The sequence below is a fragment of the Mustela nivalis genome, assembly GCF_964662115.1.
Source record: "Mustela nivalis genome assembly, chromosome: 5".
Classification (NCBI taxonomy): domain Eukaryota; kingdom Metazoa; phylum Chordata; class Mammalia; order Carnivora; family Mustelidae; genus Mustela; species Mustela nivalis.
This window is the reverse complement of record NC_139024.1, coordinates 24,853,679-24,871,465: the sequence shown is the minus strand read 5'-3', so window position 1 is coordinate 24,871,465 and position 17,787 is coordinate 24,853,679. Positions and strand designations below refer to the sequence as shown.

Here is a 17,787-nt window from a genome sequence, read left to right as displayed (position 1 = left end):
ACAAAGACAAGATGAACACGCGCCCTCCCTACTTCTGCCCAAAGCACAGTCAGGACCAACAGGGTCTGAATCGCGGAGTCTGCTCCTGTTTGTACAAACCAAACCACAGCCGGGCATTCGGATGCACTGACAACATCTGCAGGGCTCAGATTACCAATATTTCTACTGCCTTGGTTTCTCTGATGCCCTTGTGAAGCCCAAACACGAACAGAAAAATGTTCAGTGCTAATCAAGTATTTTCACACACTGCTCTCTATTTGCTCCTGTGGTGACAGATGCCACCAAACAGACCACAACTTCCAGTTCTGTCTTTAGACCTCTTACAGGTAAACAGTAAGTTAGCTTAGAAAATAACAAAAGACCATGCAAGCAGCATAGTTTCCTCAGGACACACCACATCATGTCACGGTGCTATATGAACATCTGGAATTCAAACGGAAACCACCCCAAATGACTCTTTTTGGGGTATTTTTATTGAATCTTTTCTAAGATCCCGACGTGATTACAAAATCAGCAAACCGTTCAGTCTTGCATGATCAACTGTCCTTGTTCCCACTTCCCAAGGTGAACACTGTCCTAATACATACGGTTTTAAAGACTTCAACTGCTCTTCCACACTTCCGGATTTGTAATCAACTACATCATCTGCCCCGAGCTTCCTTACAAGTTCACTGGCATCCTGAGAGCAAACTGCTGTCACGTGAGCACCCCATGCTTTCATGACCTGTCCAAAAAAAAGGGAGGGAGTAGAAAAACCGACTATGTGTTTTAAAAAATAGCTGGCACCCATGTGTACGTTTTTCAGACTCATCTCTAGAGAACCCCAAGTGCTTTGTCTTAACAAGAACTACAGCAAGCCACCTGTCAGACCTAGTAAAAATGATTAGACTTTGATTCACCAAGAATAAAAATAAGAGGTGTTTTAAGTCTCTCTTTAAACGGTGCGCTCCTCTTCTAGCGCTTTCCTTTCCTGTAATTTCATTGTGGAAGAATCCAGGCCATGGAGAGTTTCCCTGAGTCTGGGATTTCCGACTGCGCACTCAGGAGGCAATTCCACAGGTTGCTTTGTTCCCGGTTGCTTTGTTCCCGGTGTTTTCTGTTTCAGTTTTTTTACAAGACTATGGATACGGTCCAGCAAAATCGCAGGGGGCATGTAAAGTCTGGTCACTGCTCTTAAGATCTTAGCAGCTGTTTAATGGGGGTTGCAAAACAGTGATAGTCTAATTTTTTTCAATACTTTTATAAAAAAGTATTTTTTCAATATTTTTATAAAAACTCTCCTCATACATTATTTTGCTTATTCAGGTGTACAATTCACATCGAAAGGCAAGATGAATAACTGTTTCCCCTTTACCAATTAATAACATAAATTGGTTCCCTATCATTTTCCAAAAGTGACTTTTTTTTTTCGGTTTTTATTTATTTTTCAGAGAAAGTGCATGAGTGGAGGGAGGGACATAGGGATAAGTAGGCTCTACGCTGAGCAAAGAGCCCAACGTGGGACTCGATCGCAACATGCTGGGATTATGACCTGAGTCAAAGACAGACGCTTAACTGTCTGAGCCATCCAGGTGTCCCCAAAAGTAACCCTTTTTAAAAAAAAAAATATATATATATATATGAACTCCTAGATTTAAATGTATTGAAGGGCTTTAGTCCTTTGTATTACTCCTACTGAAGCTCAAATTGTCACATCTTTGAGAGTTTCTTCAAGTTGGCTCCTAAGTCTCTCCGATATGACTCAAGTTAGTCGTTGATAGTTTTCTTCCTACTTAATGTATTCTAGGCTCATTCTTGTACATTTTGTGCCCTAGACCTAGAATCTGCCATTTCTCCAAGAAGTCCTGCATTCTTTTAGTGAGCAATGATCTAACAAGAGATAGCTCTACACAGAGTATCTCGAGTTCATATTGATACTTCCAATTCAAATGTAAGACTACAAAGTTTTTCCTTGACTTCTTTTCTATTACCTCTGTATCTCTTTCCTTCCACACCTAAAATCCTGACTGTCAGAGACACAGGGGACGACAGAATTAAAATATGCTATAAATATCCATCTGTCCTATTGTATATAACACACAGATTAGCCTCTAAGTAATACTAACATCATTATTACTATTAATACAACAGAGCTGATTAATGAAAGCATTAGAACTTTAATACATGCTCTTCCAGTTTTCCTCTGCTTTTAATAAACAGTTGTGCTGTATTTAATCTCATCAGAGAATAGGCTGTTACACAATGTACTTTAAGTCCTTGGTTTTAGTTCTACAGAAAAATTTACATTTAACATTTACCACCAGCCCTTAGTGTGATCTCTCTCCAGTCATTTGGGTTGTCAGCTCTAGTACGTTTCTCAGAAAAGGAGAACATATTCCCCGAGTTCTCACAAGTTATTAACAGTGCACCAGTTTTGTTACATATATAAAATTAATATAGTCTTAGTATACTCTTGCTTGAGTGTCTTAAATAGGTTACTCCATTTCCTCCCCAGCCTTACAGCACTGCAGTCAAAAAGTCTGATGCTAATCTAATTTTACTTCTAAGTCACACAATTTTTTTTTAAAGGTGTCACAAGGATTTTTTTTTCTTTCTTTTTTAAGTAGGCTACACATCCCATGTAGAGCCCAATATGGGACTCGATCTCACGACCCTGAGATCCAAACCTGAGCAGAGATACTCAACCAACTGAGCCACCCAGGAGCCCCTTTTTCTTTTTCTTTGAAAGCCAGTTAATTTTACTAACTAGGGTTTTCTTTGATATTGCTCTATCTAGGTCCATGTTCTTAGATAAGTACTGTGGTCACCTGATATGTAGTTTCAAATCACTTAATTTCAGGAAGATAGGAAATTTTCTTGAATTATAGATTTTAGTGTTTATTCTATTCCCTTGTTTTGGTTTTCCTCTTCAGAGCCTACTACGCATAAATCAACCTTCTTTCCTAACTTCAATATTTGGCACTTCCTCTTGAATTGGTTTTTTCTTGGTTTCTTTTATAATTTAATATTTTTCCTATTTATACATATATTTTTATTTAGGGCAGCATTATGTATCCTGTTAATTTGCTATTGAATTCCTTCTGGTTTAGTCTTCACTGCTAAATATTTTTGTTTACTTTTACCCCCCCCAAGATTTTTATTTATTTATTTATTTATTTATTTATTTAATATTTTATTTATTTATTTGTCAGAGAGAGAGCGAGCACAGGCAGAGTGGCAGGCAGAGTCAGAGGGAGAGGCAGGGTCCCTGCGGGGCAAGGAGCCCGATGTGGGACTCGATCCCAGGACGCTGGGATCATGACCTGAGCCGAAGGCAGCTGCTTAACCAACTGAGCCACCCAGGTGTCCCCCCCCCAAGATTTTTAATTTGTTTTACTTTCTATGTTTTATTTTCTATTATTTGTTTTACTTTTACCCCTCTAAGATTCTCTAAAAGTCTTGTATACTTTTAATTTTTTAACTCGTTTTGAAATTGTAGGTTACATTTGGGGATGCCTGGCTGGCACAGTAAAGGATGCAACTCTCAATCTCAGGGTTGTGAGTTCAAAACCCACACTGGGCATAGAGCCAACTTAAAAAAGGAATTAAAAATTGTGAGTTACATTTGATCTGTCTTATGAGCACGTTTTCTGACTTGCTGCAATCTCTAGATATGTCTTTCTAATCTTCATTCTCATAACTTTTTCTTTTACCGATTTATTTATTGTTGCAAGCACGAGAGTGTGTGACCGAGCACGTGTATGACCAGGAAGGGGGCAGAGAGAGATGCAGACTCCCCGCTGAGCTGGGAGGCCACCGTGGGACTCCATCTGAGGACCCTGGGATCATGACCTGAGCTGAACACAGACGCTTGACCAACTGAGCCACGCAGGCGCCCTCTCATAATAACTTTGTGTTAGATATAACCTTGATATTTTCATTTTTCTGTTTTTACTGTATTAAAATATTTTTGTCGTGAAATGTAACGCATACAAAACAGTGCATGGAATATAAACGTTATTACAAAGCAAACAGTATTCTAAGCATCGCTCTAGATTAGGAACTAGACCACACACCATACTCCTAAGCATCCTTGCTTTCCCCTTCCCAATCATAGTTCCCTCACTCCTTTAGAAGTAATACCACCATCTGGACTATTACATGCCCCTTTTTGCTGTTCCCCCACTTTTTAAAGAGTTTTACCCCCTAGGTAGGCATCTTTAAACCCTATCGTTTAGTTTCACCTGTTCTTGAATGTCATTAAATAGAATCATATAGGCTGTGTGACTTCTTTCACTAATATTCTGCTCATGAGATTCACGTACCTCACTGTGTACCACTATAGTTTTCATGACTGTGTAATAGTCTAGCGTAAGATAGACCACAGTTTACCTGTCCGTTTCACTGTTGATAAACATATGAGTTGCTTCCTCTGGTGGATAAGATCTCTAAATCTGGTACATTTTGCTGAACATGCATGTAACTGTACAAATCATTGTAGGGTATATTCATAAAAGTGGAATTGTTGGGTTGCCCTAGGGCAATTCATATTCAGATTTAGTAGATGATACTAAATAATTTCCCTAAGTGCTTGTACCAATTTACACTCTAACCAACAGTATTTGGTATTTTTCTTTTCCTCCCACTCTCCCTCCTTTTCTTTTCTTCCATTTAGTTATTCATTAAACTACATTTGCTCAGTCTCTGGACTAGCCCTGGGTGTCTTAGTCTGTGCTGTTCTAACAAAATACCACAGACTAGGTAGCTTATAAGTAGAAATGTATTTCTTAGTTATAGAGGCTGGAAGTCTGAGATCAAGGCATCAGCATGGTCCCATCCTGTTGACAGCCCTCTTCCTGATATATAGCCAGTGCGTTGTGTGTCCTCAACATGGTGGAAAGGCTATGGAGCTCTGCTGAACCTCTTTTTGGGCATTTTCATCTCCCAAAGGCCCTGCTCCCTACTACCACATTGAGCATCAGGACTTCAACATAGGAATTCAGCAGGGTCACAGACATTTAGACTATAGCAGTATCTAATGAGGAATTAAAAAGAAGTCAAGGTGTGCATGCATCCCCTAGGTGTCCTATCCCCTTACCCCTAATTTAGTTAGCAGGTGACTGGAAAACTCCAGCACTATCTGGGTCTTCAAAAGAGCTGATGTGGGGTCTGGGTGAGAGATCATAGCACCCAAAGTGTCTCTGCTGGAAAGTGGTGTGGCAGAGCTTCTGAGTATGGTCACCAGGCTGCAGCAAGGGCCTCTCCCTGCATATTGAGGGAGGCTTAATCAAGCCCTCTTCCCAGGAAATCAGTGAAATATTTGATCATAACGGTGCCGTCCTGTTCCTGGAAGCTCAGGGCACTGTTTTGTTTTCTTGTTTGAGAATTCATATAGAATTTTATAAAATTCATATAAAAACTTAAAATTCAACACTTCAGCAATTTTAAAGTGTACAACTCATTATGTACATCGCCATGTTGTACACCACCACCACTGTCTAATTCTAGAACATTTCCTCAGCTCAAAAATAAACCCCGTGCCCATCAAGCAGCCATCCCCTCTTTCTTTCTCCCCCAGCTCCTGGCAACCACTCATCTGTCTCACTTTCTGTCTCTACGGATCCTCCTCCACAGAGGGTATAAATGGAATCCTACAAAAGGTGACCTTCTGTGTCTGGATTCTTCCACTAAGCATAATGTTTTGCAGGTTTCTCAGTGCTGAATCATGCATAACTTCATTCTTTTTCATGGCTGAGTATGATTTCTCTAATGCGTAAACCACATTTTGTTCATTCATCAGCTGACAGGCATTAGGGCTGCCTGTACTCTCTGGCTGCCAGGAATACGGGTGTCACTATGAACATCTGTGGACCAGTTTCTGTCTGAACAGGTTTTCATTTCTCTCAGGTATATACCTACAAATGGAACTGCCATGTCATATGGTAATCCTATGTTTGACATTTTCAGGAACCGCCCAGCTGTTTTCCGTAGCAGCTGCAGCATTTTACACTCCCACCAGTGTGGACGAGAGTTTCTGTTTCTCTACCTCCTGGCCAACATTATTTTCCCTTTTTTTTTTTTTTTTTTTTTAATAGCCCTCCTAGTAGGTATGAAGGGAGAGCTCACCAAGGTTTCGATTTGCATTTCCCTAATGACTAATGACACTGAATATCTTTCTGTGGGCTTATTGGCCATTCGTGTATTTTCTTGGGGAGGTAGTCTATTCAAGTACTTCGCTGAATTTTTAATTGGGTTGTCTTTTGTTGAGTTGTAAGAATTCTTATTTATTCTGGATGCTAGACCCTTATTAGAGAAATGATTTGCAAAGATTTGATCCCTGTAAGTCATCTTTCTCCTTTCCTGATGGTGTCTTTTGATGCACAGAAGCTTTTAATTTTGATAAAGTCCAATTTATCTGATTTTTTTTCTTCTGTTGCTTGTGCTTTTGATGTCATACCTAAAAATCTGTTGCCAAACCCAAGGTCATGAAGATTTACTTTTGTTTTCGTCTAAAAGTGACTGTTTTAGCTCTGATATTTAGGTCTTTGACCCAGGGTTATTTTTCACATACAAAGTGAGGTAGGGGTCCAAATTCATTCTTTTGGATGTGGGCATCTAGTTATTTCAGCACCATTAGTTACATTAAAAAGACTATTCTTTTCCCTATTTAATTGTCTTGCCATTCTAGTTAAAAATCAATTGGCCATAGATACAGGTTTTTATTTCTGGATGCTCAATTCTACTTCGTTGATCTATATGTTTATCTTTATGCCAGTATCACATTATTCTGACCACTATAGCTTTGTATTAAGTTTTAAGATCGAGAAATGTGCATCCTCCAACTTTGCCCTTTTTAAAGACTGTCAATTTGGGGTCTTCTTCAATTCCATATGCATTTTAGAATTAGCTCGTTCATTTACGCGAAAAGGGCAATTGTTATTTTCATAAGATTGCACTGAATCTGTAGGTCATTTTGGTGGAACACTGCTATCTTTACAGTATTTTGGCCACTGCATTTCTACATACATTTTAGAATCAGCTTATTCATTTCTACCAAACTGCAAACGTCCCATCCACATGCACTGTCCCCAGCCTTCCTCCCTAAAAGATTTCCTATGTTTGCTAGAGAGGACAGCTACAAACTAACTCATATATTAAACCACTGGAAAGGTTAATGCTTACTTCTATGTTAGGAAGTTCCCTCCTTAGAAGGGCAAGCTGAAATTATAATGAATTTACTGAACTTTTCATGAAAAAATCATTTCTCATATGTGAATTTATAAACTCATGGAAATACTCTTTCTAGTCATAAGATTAAAAAACAAAACAGTCTTACCTGTATAGCAAAAGTACCAACTCCACCTGAAGCACCCAAGATTAAAACACTGCAATGCAAAAGAAACTACAATTAGGGAAAATATTAGGTCAACATAACTGGATAAACACACAATAGGTTTTCAACAGGAGCTGGCTCAAAGATAAATAATCCCAAAAGCAAATAATCATTCAGCTTCCAAAGATTATATGACAAAAGAACTTTCATTTTAGGTTCACCAAGAATCTATAAGTGCTTAAAGCTAAACATTCTATGAACTCTTTACCAAGAATACCAAATACCAAAAATACCAACATATCATTTTTTTTTTTTTAAGCTGTGCAGACGGTTCTTGGTAACATCTGCCTTACAATTTTTCCAGGCTAAAATTACCACAGCTTTCTCTATAGGAGGGAGCTCTGGGATCCTTTTTTAGTGTGTTACAGTGGATTCAGTAGCTCTCTAAGAAAAATCACATTCCCAACCACATTCCTGCCAAAGTGGAATAAATGTCTTTGTTCAGACATGTCCCGACAAGCTCATCAACTTTCATAAATGGAAATCAATCTTATCCTCAATTTGGCTTCCTGTTGAAACAGATGAATCTGTCCTATCAGCACAAGCAAAACTGGGTTCCAGGTTTTTACTATGTCTGCTTGTCGTAGGTTTCTTTTCCCTCTAGACCAAGGGTGTTCAGCTTAGAGTTTATGGATGAGTTGGGATGGGGTGCATGGCGCGGGGTGTGTATGAACCCTCTGAACTTGTGAACTGAATCTAATAGCATGCAAAATTTGGTGGGATTCTGCAGGCATGCACTGGGGAAGAGAGGGATCTAGCCTAATTTTCCCAAAGAAGTACGGGACCCAAAAGAGAATCACTGCTTTACGTATTCTTACATTTTCTTCTCAAATGAAGCCAGAGCATCAGGGAATTGCCGATTGGAACTGCGTAGTTTCAGGTCCCTAGAAAATCACTTGTATTGAACTGCACTTTGATGTTCTGCTACCCACCCAGAATGAGGGACATTATCAAACGTGTTCGATGTTTGATACCACATTAGCATAGGAGATACTGTTGAGAGAATTCTTCATTTGCTTTGTCTTCTAAAGACTACGTGGTGGGAGTAGCTGAGTTTCTGTCACTGTAGACTTCATAGCTGCTGCCTGTGGGTCCCCCCTCCTCCCTCACTCTTTGCCCCCATCTCCTCAGCTCTGTACCTCAGTCACTCTACTCCAGCCACACCTGCTGCTCCTGGAAGGTGCCCCACGAGCCTGCCATGTCAGGGCCTTTCAGAAGGATTTCCTTTGTCTGATTTGCTGTTCCTCACATATCCTCAGGGCTCTCTCCCCCACTCCTGTCTGCTTTCTTCATCTACCTTCTGCTCCATTTTCTTGCCACTGACACCGTCTAACAGCCTACATCATTTCACTATTTTGGGAGTTTGCATTCCATGCCTCTCCCACTACCCTTAACATGCCAGTTCTGGGTTCCTATCAGCTCAGTCCCAACCCAAAATGACTTCCTCTCTCGCAGCTCACTGCCCTCTTTGACTTGGTGGCTAGAAGGTGGAGAGAATCTTGCCACCTATCTCTAGCAAGCGCACAGAACCTCGGGACATGCATTCTGTCTACAATCTTAACCCTAGTTTCATTTCGTGTTCTTCTCTGTTACCCTCAAATCACAGAAGGTTGTTTGTCACCCTTTTAGATCTTGAAAGTTACTAAAATTTCTGAGCCAGTTGTTCCCTTTGAAATTAATACACTAAATGTAATTAAAACAAGTCTCCTTGTGAATTGTGTTCCTTCCAGAAAAAATTACTTTTAATTTTCAAAGAATTATAAGTTGCCCAGAATGGGAAAAAATATATATAACGATGAACCCTTCTAAAATCCTTCGATTCATACATTAATAGCTTGAGTATTTCCTAAATGGGGAGAGTGGGTAGGAAGCATTAAAACTGCCTCACAGATATATCCAAAAATTAATTCATCCAGTGGCACCTGCATGGCTCAGTCAATTAAGGGTCTGACCTGAAGCTCAAGTCATGATCTCAGGGTCCCGGGACTGAGACCTGCATAGGCTCTTCAGTGAGCAGGGAATCTGCTTCTCCCTCTGCCCCTCCCCCATTCATGTTCTCTCTCTCTCTCTCTCTCTCTCCTTCCTTCCCTCACTTCCTTCTCTCCTTCACTCAAACAAACAAAATCTTTAAAAAAAATTAATTCATCCATGAAATATTCTACTTTTATTCTGGCCCATTCCTACTTACAGAAATGTAGCAAGTCCAGTCATTTAAATCCTTCACAATCTAATCCTTATCTCAATTCTGATGTCTCACCATTTTCTGAAAAGAACTCTCCATCTCAGTCACCCTGGCCCCCGCACTCTTATGCCCAAGTCCTGTGCACACTGGCCCGTTTCTCGGGCTCCCAGATGCCTTCACTGCCTGGTGAGGTCTTCAGGCGCTTGAAGCCAAGCCCCAGCTTTCCTGCACAGCACCCCTCAGAGCACGCCAAACCAGGTATCGGTGCCACATGTTGTTAACTTTCACCTGTACGCTAGCTTCCCAAGCTATTCTGGAAGGCTTCGAGGGCAGGCCCAGCACTAAGCACACTACCCTGGATGTAGCCGATGGCTGATGTTTCTTGACTTTAAAATTCATCTGAATCAGCATTTTCTCCTGCAATCCAGACAACAACTGCGACCACCTCAAGTGAGGGAATCCCCGGGCTGTTTGGAAGACTGCGTTAAAAGTTCCTCCAGTGAACAAACATCTGAAATTCATTTCTACCTCTCTCCCTGGGAAGGCTGGATTAAGAGGACAGCAAATATAATGCTGTTTAAGGATCCAACTGCCAGAGACATCTCCAACCTTCTTATTGTCATTCATCACTTCCCCTTAACTCTGGATCCAAAGCACCATCACTCCCCCACACAAAAAGCAAACACGTTTTACAGCCGTGCTTGGCAGGAGTGGTTCTACAACGGCGGCTTCAGTTCCCGTTGGCGCCACTTGATGGCGCCCCCCAGTGCAAAACGGGCAAGGAGCAGGCCCTTGAAGGACCACATGAAAGACGTGTGGACGCCTCCTTCTCTGGTCCTGCAAACTCTATGTTTGGGGCAGATTCAACCAGGGCCTGCATTTATCTTCAAAGAAAGTCCCCAAAAAGGGACAGCAGGCAAAATGAATTTTCAAGCCACAATAGGTGGGTTAGTCCTCTGTGGTCTGAAGTCCTGTGGCTGAACTAGCTGTTCTCGTACTCTTCAAAGCACTTCCAGCACAAAGGGAAAATAGCCGCGCTTGCTTACCCTGCTTACCCGCAGTGGCCCTTCACTGAAAGCCAGTGGAAATGCTTTCTACCCAGCTTGCTAGAACGGTCACCCTGTATATTCATGCCTCACTGAAGTAGAGGTCTAGTTGCTGGAGGGAAGAATACTGCTCATTGTAGACAGCGAGTGCCCCGGAAATACTCTATTTGGAAAAATCACTGTGATTCAAAATTGCCAAGCTTTTAAATACATTCCTCCCTTACTTCCTAAGTTTACATGTGAATCAGTGGGATTTGGACTGTGACAGATATACAAAATATGGAGAAAGTGGGAATAATTATTACACTGCTTATGCATCCTGAAGCCTTAAAATTTGATTTTCTCTGTTACTTCTGCCCAATCTCTCAACTCTACCTAAACATACATTAAGGTATTAACACAGTGTTGGCTTCTTTTCCATGACTGAGTCACTTTTTATTTAGTATTTGGGCACATAAGTGCCTCTACAATCACACCATCAGTATTCCAGCTGTAAGAGGCAAGGCATCAACACCCTGGCTGCCTTGCAGATAAAAGAGACGAAACCTACTACAAAACAGTCTGAGATCCAGAAGTAAGGAATAATCTTTCAAATTTCTATACCCTGGCCTAGCCCCAGAGGTATCTATCTAGCTAGATACCTAGAGACCTGGGTTCTAGTTCCAACTCTCTTATTGAATCTGCAGGCCTCATACTCATCTCCTATGAAATGAGCATCACCCCAGAAGTTAGTAAAAAAGGAAAGTTGACATTTTCAATCTTATTTAAGTTTATATATACTCTCCCTGTCTTTCTAACACAGAGGTGTATGACCTTTAGGATTCCCCCTAGACCACATACTTGTGGGAGGAAAAAAGTCACATTGCAAGATTAGAGTACCCTCTATTTAAAGTCCTAATGGAAGGGGCGCCTGGGGGGCTCAGTCAGTTAAGTGTCTGCCTTCACCTCAGATCATGATCCAGGATCCTGGGATTCAGCCCCAGGTCTGGCTCCCTGCTGAGCAGACAGTCTGCTTCTTCCTCTCCCTCTGTCCATCCCCCTACTTTTACACTCTCTCTAATAAGTAAATAAATAAAAATTTTAAAGATTTTTATTTATTTGACAGAGAAAGAGTTCACAAGCAAGGGCCGTGGAAGAGAGAGAAGCAGGCTCCCCGCTGAGCAGGGAGAACTACGTGGGGCTCAATCCCAGGACCTGGGATTATGACCTGAGCCAAAGGTAGCCGCTTAACTGACACCCAGGCGCCCCAATAACAACCTTTTAAAAATAAATGAATAAATAAAGTCCTAATGGCTCAGAAACAAAGAGGAGTTAAACATGGCTAACTCTTCCATAAGTAGAAACAAACGGTCTTTAAAAACTAAAGAGGATGTTAAAAATATATTAATTTCATTTTTAAATTTCTCATACTACTTTTAAATTTGGGGGGGAAAGGAGGGGTGAAAGATAGCAAAGTATAACATAATATGCTAAGTTTACTCCCTAAAGTGAGTGAGAAACTTCATCTGAGCAAGTCGAATAGAACTACAAAACAAACCAACGGACACTTGGCCGAGATAGCCTGGATTTGTGTGTCCCCTTCTAAGCCTCTGTAATTCATGTACACATTCCCCAATTTGCAGAAGAGTTCATGTGTGAATTAGTGGTTTGGAACTTTAAACACATTTTCCCATGAAAACAAAGCTATTTATGTATGTTGGCTCGGTGCCCAGGGTAGCCATTTATTAAGGTTTAGTAAACCCACAGTGGACCAAGAACCTCATACACAGTACAACAATGATTCTGTGGGAAACAAATTCAGAATTTTAACCAGGAGTACTGGGAACACATCTCCCTGAACAGGACAACCAGCGGGAACCATACCAAATCACTGGTTCCTTCAATCTGGTGTAGAACAGAGAAGAAAGGAAGGCAGAAGGAAGGAATGTTTATGATGGCAATGACAGGAGGGATAAGAGACAGAAGAAGCATAGTCAGATTTGCCACAGAACTGACAGGGTTCAGGACACACCACCTCAAAATACGGCATCTTGGCATACTGAGTATTTTAAGCTAAGGGAAGTTGAGAAACAGCATGTACAGGAAGGACTTCTGACCTTCTGCGCTGAAGCAGGTCCTAAGACCCTCATGTGAGAGGGTGGTTCCTATACCTGGAGGACAGGGACATCCTTATCTCCAAGACAGAAGGGTACAGTGAGGAATTGGAATGAACAAGCCTTGCTAAATTTCCCAGTTGACTATGCTTAGCTCAGACCTTCTGATCACCTTTTTTTTCTTTTTTTGGGGGGGGGGGTACATTTCACTCTTCATCAAATATAGCATAAACACAGGCTTAACCACTTCTTCAGATCCTCCTTTCCCTATGAAGGTCTCCCCAGCACATAAAACTCATATTAAATAAATCTGTGTGATTTTGCCTTTTTAATCTGTCTCTTGTTACAGAGGACCCAGGCAAGAACTTAGAAGAGTGGAGGAAAACCATATTTTCCTTCCCTGCTCCAAGCCTTTTACTTACACAACGCCCTGAGAGGAGCCCTAGCAAAAAACTTGTGTGAACATAGATTTTTGTAAAATTTGCAAAAGATATGCTAATGAAGGATGGCAGAATATGCCATCTTTGGCATAAGGATTATTTTGAGCTGAAGGCAGCTAAGAAGAAGCAGATATAAGAAAGTCCTGGGCCTTACTGTTAGCCTAAAAGCAGGACATCAATTGATAAAAGGTGAACCTCCCCTCCTAGCTACCAGAAGGACAAAGGTTAATCCCTGGAGATAACTTTAGACCCTCATCAGTGGAAAAGGCACCAACTTAAATCTGTATCACAATTCTTACCTTGCATTGCCTGGCAACTTCTTCACAACTGGCCTTCCCTACCTGTGCCTTGTCTTTTGTCTTTAGCTAAAGAAGGTATTTTTGCCTGAACTCTAAGCTACCCATTTGGGGGCCTCATTTTCCCCAGGTAGCTCATGTATCTGAGGTACACATGTTAATAAACTTCTGGTTTTTTTCTCGTTAACCTTTATTACAGAGGTCTCGGTAGAGGGAAAATGATTTTTCTTTCTCTATTAATCACAATCAGTTAACATTTCTGTTTCTTTCCATTTCTACACCCTCCATTATGCTGCCCCTCGTGACAAGTAACAGTAGATTTGGTGGGGAGGGGGGGAGCGGATTTGGAAATACAAATGCTTTGGGTTTAGCGGGAAATACTGACGTGGCCCATGGTCCTTTCTGAATAGAGTTACGTCACCGCAGGCTGCCTGGCTTAAGAATGCCTTCCAGGAATATTCCTGCTTCCCAATGAAGTGACACAACAAAGCATCATGAAGTCATGGTCTTACTAGGAGAAGACTAAGTATCATGGTACCTAGCATTAGATTATACAAGCAGTGAAGGAGGAAAATGGTTAAACAAGGTTTGAGACACATAGAACCTGAAGCTCGTCTCCAGAAAATTCCTCCAATTATGAGACCTGTAAAAACTTAATACGCCACTAATCAAGTTAATTCCTAGATCAGGAGCTACAACATGGAAGCTACCCTAGGGCCTAGCCCACATCATAAATCTCAACTTAAGTCGGTCTGCACTTAACACCCATCACAGTCCTCCAACTCCGCTGTAGCCAGCTTACTTTACCCTAGAAAACAGGCCAGGCTAGCCTTATAAGGAAATCACGGACCTCCTAGACAATCGTGCCATTTCCCTGCTGCCTCTTCTAATGCTCTGTAAAACTCGCTCTTGCCCAGAATCCCTCAGGAAGAGTGTTCCACTGCTTGTGAGGCACTGTGCTCCGCAATGCTTTTCTCTCGAGTGAAGGATAAATGCATCGCTACATGGTATTATTTTTGTCATCTGATAGCACCACATGGAAGGCATCAACCACAAACTACTAAATGAGGGTTGGCAATTACAACTTACAAGTATTTTAGGCCTATTCACTGCAGAAGAAAACCTAAAATGCCTTGAAATCTGACAGCCCCCATATTAAAGGAACTTGGAAGACATTTTCCGCCCATTTGACAACCTCCCTAAATTTTACACGATGAGAACAAGGAATTGGTTTGTGGAAGGAGAGGCAGCTGAGTTTGGGAAGCGTCAGGTTTTGGCTGAAGGGAAATGCCACTTAATGGACATTAGCAATCCAGAGGACTCGGTGTGGCAGGCAGGAGGTCTTGTCTTGCCTCAGTGGAGTTTAAAACACAAAGGGGATGTCTAACTGAAACTCAGCAGAGAGGCTAGGGTGAGACACCGATCTGCAAGCTGCCATGGTAGGAACAGGAATCGGGAGCAGGTGAGAGACGTCGGGGAGACAGAGAGCTGTGGTGGAGCGGACACAAGGGAATGGCAGCGGTTAAAGGCTGGAGAAAAGAGACGGTCCTCTAAAAATTACAAGAGATGGTAAAAAAGGCAGGAAAGCTAAAGGAGTCTGATATCCTGAAACCACGGAAAAAGTGAGTCTTAAGGAAGTGGTCAGCAGTGTCATGTACTTCAAGGAGGTGAAACGCTAAGGAGAACTGAAAAAGATCATGGGGTTGGCCACTTAGCTCTGACCCAGGGGGGTAGGGGCACAGCTGTGGCTTGCTGGCAAGGCTGGAGGTTAGGTTACAGTGCCCCGAAGAGCAGAAGGCTTCTGAGCTTCACAAGGTAGTATCCTAGTCACCCAGAAAGCTCATCTGTAAGCCACCAAGTTCCAGGAAAGAGTATCCTACTAGTGCTTTAACTGAGCCCTGGGGGGGGGGGGGGGCAGCAAAACAGGTCCAGAAGCCTGAGGCAAGATCATTTGCATCACACTGGCCAGAGCCTCCACCCTCCCTGTCCTCTTCCTCCCAGCCTGACGATTTTCTTCCTGCAAGTAAACTCTTGAGGCCTCCGGCTCCTTCCCCTACCCCTCTGACCGTACCACCCAGTCAAGTACAAATGAAAACCCACAGTCCACAGAGGCGGTGGGAGCACAGAGTGTGGAGAAACAGGTGGGTGGTGGGGGGCAGAACAGGCAGAAGGCAGCTAAAGGAAGGAAGCTGTATTATAATGATCACGGAAGCCCAGCGGTTGGGCGAGGGCGGTAAACCCAATGGTTTCAAGTTGGAGCCTGTCCAATTCTGTAACAGAATTAATTAGACACCCAATTAATAATAACTTGACAAAATTTTACTGTCATAAAGACTAGTCTCAAATAAGAAACAGTGAAAAGCATTTCTAAATTCACTGCATTGAGTTTCAAGTATACACAATTTAAGAGTCAAATTTATACGGTACAAGAGGAATGGTTCAATTTCCAACACTTTCTAATACTTCTGTCGAACAGAGTGAAGTACAACTTTCCCAGTAAAAGATGAATTTCAGGTAGATCGTGAAATATTCAAGATGTACCACGACACTACCAACAAATATAACCATCACACTAAGCTGCCTTCAGAAAGTATCTGGTGTAACCACTTTTTAAAACATTTCTATCATCTTGAGAGACCTAGGTTATCTAGGTTTCCAACTTAATAAATCATGAAGAAACTATGGATGGGCTGGTAAGAAAAAAATCACTGCATCTGACATTTTCTAGTGATATCAAAGTGTGGGCAAAAATGACATATTATGTGACATCAGTATGAAACTATCACCTTGGTTAACGATACTCAGTTATTGCAGAAATACAATTCTATAACAAAAAAGGAAAAAGTAAACATTACCTTAGAAAGTAAACCTTACTTTAGAAAGCTTTGTTTTAATTTGAAAAAGCTGTTTGTTACAAAAAAATCCTGTAAATTCTTCCAAGGTGCTGATGGGTGTTTCTTTCTTTCTTTTTTTTTTTTAATTAACTAGTTAGAAAAACAAACTATTAGCCCTTGTTAACAAACACTGACCTGCTTTACTGCAGGCTAAAACATGCCTTAATGTCAACAGCTAATAGAAAGAGAATAACTATTCCTTAGAGAAAGCAAAATATGTTCCACCATTCACCATGAATAGTCAAACTGAAAAAAGCCACTTTGGACACTGGAACTGCTTAGTTTATGTATAATAAAATCCCACTTTAGTCCTAATTTCCTCCTGTAACATTTTTTTAATAGTATTTTAAGGTGCTCACACCTCTCATTTGATTCCCACAAATAAGGAATTGGGAGAGGTAGACTATTATTATCACCCATAGGCAGTAACTTCAGGAAACAGATTTCCTAGAGCACCACAGGCCAAAGCTCTCACTGCCACTTGGAACAAAGGCATCCTACAGGTCGGGTGAGAATGCAGGAGATTGAGGATGAGCCAGTGTAAATAGGAGCCATTTACAATGGATCTCCCTTCAGTTTGGTTAATACGTGGCTGAAGAAATGAACACACCCAATTCAAAACACTATGGAACTGACTTACAAAGGATGAAACTTTCCACTTCTCAAAGCTCCCGTAACAACCTACACTGTCCTCCACTCAGTACCCTGGAGGAAATGGCACAGACCCCAGAAATGGCATAGCCAGGGTCACCTTATGAGTCAGCAGCAGAGAACAGGACCACATGTTCTAACTCCCTGGTTCCAAGCCATTATTGCTTAAACAGAAGATAACACAATACCAAAGATTGACCCACAAAGCCAACAACAAAACGGGGCACAGATCCACGTGCCTAAGAAAAGATACTTAGAGCGGTTTCTAAATTGTTTTCTTCCAGATACTAGAAATGAATAAGCCTGGAAAGCCCTGAACTGGCAAAAGGAATGAGAGCTGTCTAACCACAGCACACAGATGGTTGTGCAGGCGTGGAAAGTCTAATGTTTTAGGGAAAAACAAAACGATAAAGCATCAATGTCAATGCAGAGCCTACCATAATAAAGGTCTGAAAACCCTGAATTCTGCAAGGTTATTAATGAAGACAGACCATTAGAAAAAGCTATGTGGCCAGACTAATTTAATTTAAACAAAGTACTTGACCTAAACCGTAACTTCAGAAGTTTAAAAAATAAACAAGGTTGACCTTTAGAATAAATATTTACCTTGAATTCTACAATAAAGGCTAGCAGCTCATTAGATGAATCATCTTCACACTGCTTTCAGAAATACAGTTATTAAGCTTTCATTAAATTGAAGCCTTTGTAGCCCAACACATTAAATGTGAAGTGTAAGGTTTCACAACAGTCTAATTATTTTACCTGCGCTAATTCATAGTAACCAAAATACTCATCTTATTAAAAATTGACCTA

At 41.3% G+C, this 17,787-nt stretch overlaps 1 protein-coding gene across 4 annotated transcripts in view; it reads right to left on the bottom strand.

The window, feature by feature from the left end:
* The window catches only part of RTN4IP1 (reticulon 4 interacting protein 1), a 49,543-nt gene that overhangs the window by 16,067 nt on the left and 15,689 nt on the right, over positions 1-17,787 (bottom strand). For all 4 annotated transcript variants that reach the window (XM_082732096.1, XM_082732095.1, XM_082732094.1 and 1 more), the window contains exons 5-6: positions 7,316-7,364; positions 588-724 (exon numbers count right to left, since the gene is read on the bottom strand). In XM_082732096.1, coding sequence (XP_082588222.1) covers positions 588-724; positions 7,316-7,364 — 186 coding nt within the window. The remainder of the gene's footprint in view (positions 1-587; positions 725-7,315; positions 7,365-17,787) is intronic.